The 7284-nt window shown below is 37.9% G+C and overlaps 1 protein-coding gene across 1 annotated transcript; it reads left to right on the top strand.

The window, feature by feature from the left end:
* The first annotated feature begins 2853 nt into the window (after positions 1 to 2853).
* Positions 2854 to 6031, top strand: LOC115882550. Its single transcript, XM_030900710.1, has 5 exons — positions 2854 to 3331; positions 3396 to 3657; positions 3711 to 3851; positions 3918 to 4117; positions 4944 to 6031. The coding sequence occupies exons 1-5, from the start codon at positions 3230 to 3232 to the stop codon at positions 6009 to 6011; spliced, it is 1773 nt and encodes a 590-aa protein (XP_030756570.1). The 5' UTR covers positions 2854 to 3229; the 3' UTR covers positions 6012 to 6031.
* Positions 6032 to 7284: the final 1253 nt, after the last annotated feature.

Below are 7284 nucleotides of genomic sequence, written 5' to 3'. Positions count from 1 at the left end.
TTAAACAGCGCTTTTTTATGTGTGACGCTCGCATTGTCCAAACTTTAAGGTATATTGGCATTTGCCTGGTATTGCATTGTTTAACTGTTCAGTTAGTTTTAATTTAAAAATATATGCACAGTTTTTCTTAAATTAGTAAAATGTGGCTGTCCAAAATTGTTCAAATTTGGCATTTGTAGTTCTCATACGCAGACTTTTAAAATCCTATGTACGATTTCGGTGTAAAATCAACAAAAGAGCCAATATTTAGACACTTTAAAAAATGGAATTTGTTATGTTTCCAATTTCCAACTACGATGCACCACCAGTAATTCGACGTCCCGACTTTTCTTCATTTTTTTATCCTTTTCTATAAATATATTGTTGCGGACCGGTGTGGACTCGACCTAACCTAACTATATGGCCCGCCCTCGGATATCCTTAACATCGCATTAAAGAATAGACATCGTAATGATTCATTCGAAGATTCGAGAAGAAACGAGTTCCACTGGAATGGAGTAGTACATACGAGAACAATCGAAACCTTCTCTATGCACCTAACGATCTATGGACTATTCTAGAGATCTTTAGCTGTCGGTATAAAAGCCGGCGGCTGTGGCCTAGAGAGGGCAGTTATAAATAGACGAGTGTAGTTGATGCGCTAAAATTCAAAAATAAATTCTTAGTTATAAATCGTTTGTAAATAGTTCTTTAAGTCTTTTATCGTTATTGTTTTTGTTAATTAGTGTTAAATAAATAGTGTTTAAATAAATTGTGACTTTCTATCCACACGGAACCGACGAAAAACGTAACAATATGTTAAACTTTTAGTTACGGTGTCATCTTCTTGATATTAATCTCTTTGGGCTGGTGGGCAAAAAGGAGAAAAGCCATCTGCGCATGGGATTTTAGTAATTTTAAGTTATCATACTCCTGCAGCAAGGACTAATCTGGACGAAGCAGAGTGCTTTCGAGAGGAAGGTCAATATTCCATGTTTCAAATACGTTTGTTTTCCAAATTTTAATATATGACTGGAAAAGTTACACGAGAATAACTATAGATAATTTTTCCCAATCTATTGTAGAATGTGCCCGGCGACGTGTAGAGGTACAGCTCTCGTTTACCAATCTCAAGGATGTAGATTTGAATCCTACAGCCCGCATTTCATCAGCCAACTATTTTTATTAAAATAAAAATAGTTTGGGTACCTAGAATGTAATGCCTTAAATTAATACTTGGGATTCACAATCCTAAAATAATACTAGGCGGTGGAAGCGTAGTGCTAGCCACATTACCTTCCTTGTATACCGAACGGCTCTAGCATGGCAAGCTGTACCTTGCTACTCCCAAGGCGTTAAACGCTATATACGGGAGCTATTATTATTATTTATTTAATGTAGAATGTAGAATATTTTGCAGGGGGCTTAATTACGGCGACCTTACAGATCTATTGTGTGTTCCCTTTTCTTGAGTTATAGCCGATTTGCCGGTTATAACCATATACATAATACATATAAATAAATAATAATATATACTCAGTGTTCCCTATTTAACCCTGTGTGCTTTTTCCGTGCCGTAAGAAAAAGACAACATAACTCAGCTCCATATTAAAGCTTGATTCTCACTATACCTTCCGTTTCCATTCTATATCCATTCCATATCCGTTCCGTATTTTTTATTGTATTGACGCTATACGTAAGCTTCCGTTCCGTATCAGTTCTATATTTTTTAATGTACAATTTATATCATTACGAAAGGTTTATTTTAAAAATTTGTGTCTTTTGAAAAAGGTAATAGATTTCACTCAGACTTCGCAATGTACCAGGGGCCAGCTTTGCAAATACCTTCATTCACCGTATACATCTCGGGACGAGCATGTGCCTAAGAAGGGGGCAGTGTTGCGGGCCGGTGTGGACTCGACCTAACCTCACAATATGGCCCGCCCTCGGATGACCTTAACATCGCATAGACACCGCAATGATTCATTCGTTATAAAAAATAGTGTTTAAATAAATTGTGACTTTCTATCCACACGGAACCGACGAAAAACGTAACAATAACTTAAAGTGTATGCAGTGATATTATTTTTTTAGTTTTAGTTTGTGTAAATTGTAAGGAACCATTTTAATATATAAATTCTGACTTTTTATAAGTTGTAAATCATAGCAGAATAAGAATATCATGCAATCTAATTGAAATTAGCCAAGAAAGATATAAGAATTGGCTATAACTAAATTTAACTTTTCTAACATGTCTTGAAAACCTCTAAAAAACGTAACATTCACCAGTCAACGTATCCTCGAAAATGTATGGTCAAGAAAAGTTGAACCAATAATCCTACACGCTTTTCTTCATTTGAAAAATTCATATTTACAATTTTTGCATATTTTAATTTACAAAGTTTGGATGTGATTGCTTCACATTTCTGAGAGCAAAGACGATTAAACTTGTTTCCATGACTAACTAAGAGAAATTGTTAAAAAATTATAAGAATTGGCTATAACTCAGTAATTTTTCGAAGAAAACATATTATAGCTTATATCGCTGAAAAGCTTAAAAAATAGCGCTTTTTATGAAACTATGGCCAACTATGGTTTCCATTTAAAAAAACATATGTTTGTGTTATATGTCAAAAATGACAGGCTTTAGAAGAAACACATTCTCATTAAGTCTCATTAAGGGTGTGATTACCTATAACTTTTATATGAAAACTTTGTGTCTAAAATAGCTTATAATGGAAATAGGGACAATTTTTAAAATTGCGGAAATTTGTTTTTTTTCGAAATATCTAGTAAGCCATGAACTTTTTCAAAAATCTGAAAGGCGCATATTTATGATCCCACAAAACTGCAATTCTTTCCCCATTTAACCGACTCTCTACCTCCAGTAGTTTCCGAGATACTCAGAGAGAACAGAACATGGTAGGAAACTCTCCCTGTATACCCTGTAAAAAAATAGTAGAAATGATGAGCGTCTTATTTTGATAAGTGATTAAGCTGCGCTTCTCGATAAATTTTTCGAGCGGTTATCCGTCCAATTGCTCACTTCTTCTAACAACGCTCATCTTCGGTGATTGAGCGATGCATAGTACCTATACATAAATATTATAGTATTGTTATTTGAAATGGTACAAGGTATGTACCTACTGCTGGTAGGTACTAACCGCGTCTTCGACACCTGGTTCTCACACAAATAGATCATTTGACGTCAATTTTGAGCGTCAAAATTGACGTGAATGAGGCCGGTCGCATGTGCAACACCAACCAGCTGCGCACCGCCTTCCAAAACGTGTCTTTCTGCGCAGACACTACTTGGAGCGTCGACCAGGGACCCTTTCAGAGGGCCAACATGGTACCAGCTTACTTTAACCTATATTGTACATTTTTGACAAAATCTCTTGACGTTTTTCTTTTAGGGATTGTATTTGAAAGAGCGACAAGCTCAATTTAAAGCTTCCAGATGGGAAAGAATCAGTCCGAGGACTGTTAGGGACTGCATTCCCGAAAGTAAGCTAGCTAGATATGCTAATTTTGAGTATGACGAAGCCAGAGAACTGTCTTATACTCCGGCTGTGACGAGGTACGAAAGGCTCTACCAGACTTTTTCTGGAGAAGAAGTAAATGAACCATGGATGCTAGAAGAAATAGACGATTTACTGATAGGTTTCTTGTGTTACAGTAAGGCTTTTAAGGTAATAATGCTCTCGTTTACATGTATGTCGTTATTTAAGAGGAGCACAAAGAGGATACGGATTCTTGTAACGAGAACCACGATAACCTTCCTTGCAACAACGGATTCTGTGAGCTGTCCTATGAATCTCCCTTTTTGAATGCCTCTACGTTTGAAGAGATGGCCCTTAAGCTGAAAATAAGTAAGTGAAGTTTTTTATTTTTACTATTTAACATTTGCCTATACTACTTTATTCGTTGTATTTCAGAGTGCCAAAGTACCAAAATGATTTGGGACGTAAAATGTTTCCCTTATTTCGGCTGGCAGCCTCTGACCCGCATCAAGAATCTAGATTTGTTCAAATCTCCTATTAGTCAGTTTTTTGCTTCGGAATCTTCTGGAACTAATGATGCATGTTCCTGGACAAGAGTACCAGCGAATGACTATTCCACGGTTACCCATTTAGAGGTACGTTCACCGAACCCACTGCAACACGTACCCACCACTTCAAACGACTACATTAAATGGATAGATTGGTCTAAATCACTGAATCTGTTCAGCTTCACTACATACTATACAGAGCGACCCATTAGTCCGTGGAAATCCAATATCGATGTTTTTGATTAAGATAACAATTAGTAGTTTTATATTAATGTTTCTCAATATTCTATCTAAGAGGATTTTATTGTATACAGGATACCCCAAAAAAAGCAATAATGAAGTTTAAGTTATTTAAATTCGCCCATTTTTCTGTAGGTACGGAATATTATTCATTATAGAATTTTGCATAATAGTACACTATTTGAAGCACTAATACGCGGTGTTGCTATTTCTCATTTAATGAAACTTTGGATAAAAATAGTATACAAGGCCGACAATGTCAATTGTCAATCTGGTGCTGATCTGGCTTCTTGGTGATGCTTTTTCATATGTACGAAGAGTGCAGTCATTACGCTCAACAACAGAACAAAGACAGTAGAGCAAGTATTTTCTCAAACGCATGAAATATAGCGTCCGATTAAGGGGTTGTGTAATAGACACTTCGCATTTTTCTTTTCCCACCGATCACACAAGATCACCATAGAAATTCATTCCTAGACATGTAAGATGTAAGTACAAAGTACAGACCAAAAACTGTCTCTTGACGATATATAGTATACGAAAAGTAGAAATACTGGAATGAATTTGCACATTTATAAATCAAGCAACATTTATTTAACACTTTTTTTATATCTCCGTCAATAACGACGATATTGGACTTCCTCGGACTAATAGGACTGATTTTCTGTTCCAGGACTTGGCACAGGGCTTCAAACAACCTAACGAGGCAATTTTGAAGAAAAATAAGGCCTCTTCTTGGTTGGAAACAAATACAGAAGAAACAAATGATTTGTCCCCACATAAAAGACTGTATTCAGCAGTACTTCAAGGTACTTCCCACACCGCTGGACCTTCTCAGCGCTCCACAAGCGTTCAGTTCTCCACTTCAAAGCTGTTGGAAGCTTCTAGCACCACCGATTCATTCACAGAAACTCCTTCCCGACCTCCACACACGACAACGGAGAACTTCCAGAAAGTTGCAACCGAAAGTTATTGGTACCAAAGCCAAAACTACCAATACTACCACGCTAAAACCAGTACACAACCTCCCGTATTTACGGGGTACCAATACTTGCCCCAGAATATCGGAGCGGGGTTTTACAGTCGTCCACTGTTCGTACCCAACCCTGGATTGCTCAGTTTCCGTCACACAGCTTATTTTCCTCACTTGGTATTGCAGAATCCCGCTCCTTACCCTCCGCCCACGTTTCTAGGTTATAGTAGGCCCGTGGTGCTTCCTCAAAGACCGCAAGTTGTTCTTCCACCCTCCAGCTGGTTTATTCAGCAATCTATGAAGGCTTCCGTGGGTTTCCTGACGAACAGGAACCATCCCCAAACATCCAGCTATCAGTACAGGCCTCCCAAACCTAAACCTCCTCCCTTACCCCTCAAATCGGTAGAAAGTCCGTCCGTGATGCAGGATCTAGAAAATATCGTGGCAAAAACCGTGGGGGCAATTTTGGACGATCAGGACGAGATAGTACCGGTCGCAAATAGTGTTTCGGACGATTTAGAGCTGCAGGCGTTGGAGCAATACAGTCCTTCGAGCGATAACGTGTTTTCGGAGCTGGAAAGACAGGCCACGGAACAGTACGAAACTCCGGAAAACTGGACCAGCCCCCCGAAAGGAAATAGTACGGCTTTCGGGGGGTTTGGGGCGCTTTTACGTAGGTTAAGGTGCGCGGGAAGTGGTTTGTTAGTGTGTAGGTCAAAAATATTCGAGTACAGTTGGATTTCCACTTGTTTTTTCCTGTTTTTCTAATAAAAATCGTTTCTATATTTTTAATGTCTTTTACTTCGTATTCTTCGTAAAAGTTAAAAAGAATGCACAACGACTTTACTGAGAAGTATCTAGTCCTAGCAGTCAACTATTAAGCTTGACCAATCAGGTTGGTTAGCGTGGTTATTTGGAGTGTGTTAATTCATTTGTGTTTGTCAAAAACTCTAACGTGATTGGTCGGGCTTAACAGTTGCCTGCTAGGGCTAGACACAAGTACTTTACTGACTATACACACCGTCCTACATGGGCGAAGAATGAGCACGATACGTGTCCCCACGACTCGTGTAAAAGCGCATTCTCACGACTAGTCTACTTGGCAACAATTTTTCTATTGCCATACATAGTCTAGCGGGAACGCGCCATACGGCGCATTCTCACGACTCATGTACTTGACAAACATTTGTAATTGGTATACAGGGTAGACACGGTGAGTCGGGCATCTATACAGAATTTCTAAGTTATTTTTTATAGGAGCTACGCCGCACTCCAGCTAGACCCTGTAGGCAGGGTTCGGAAGTAGTTAATTAAGACGTAGTTTACCTGATTAACTACGTGTAGTTTTTCTTCAAAAACTACGTCTTTTCCCGTTCATTAACTACATGAAAACTACGTTAATAAACTACCTATTGATATTATGAATAATTTTGCTTTGTATGAGGAGTCTAAATAATATGATGTGAATAGTTATATTTAAAGCCATATTTCTTCTGTTTTCTTAAATACATTATATGTTTTCTAAAGCTTCAACTTATTATAACCACACCTCAAACCTTTGACATTTGAAAGTTACATACATATGTTACATAAACTACACCCTCTACATAAACTACATTAACTACATGTAATGTAGTTTATGTAGTTTTTAAAAGTAACATGTAGTTTTCCGAACCCTGCCTGTAGGTCAATAAAAAATACTAGCCAACAATGAATGACTAAAGAATCCAAGGACATGGTGGACAACGCTGGACAACGATGGACAACGCCCATATACGGGCTGCAGCAGAATTTGTTACCTTAGACGCCATCATTTTGGAGCCTACGGATGAGTCACCACCTCGTCAACAGCGACAATTTTAGCGATTTTTAATAACTTGTTGTGTGTAGTGAAGTTTGTATACACTTTATTACAATGGTGATGTATTCAGCTTTCAAGTGTAAAAGCCGCAATGATAAGAAAGAAACAGGAGTTGTGTTTCATAAGTAAATAAATAGTCCACTCCACCTTTTTAGCGTTTTCTTATTGAATTTGGTAATT

Source organism: Sitophilus oryzae, unplaced genomic scaffold (assembly GCF_002938485.1).
Source record: "Sitophilus oryzae breed Bouriz unplaced genomic scaffold, Soryzae_2.0 scaffold_1112_pilon_pilon, whole genome shotgun sequence".
Classification (NCBI taxonomy): Eukaryota; Metazoa; Arthropoda; class Insecta; order Coleoptera; family Curculionidae; genus Sitophilus; species Sitophilus oryzae.
The sequence above is the reverse complement of the archived record's forward strand: the minus strand, read 5'-3'. Positions and strand labels throughout refer to the sequence as shown.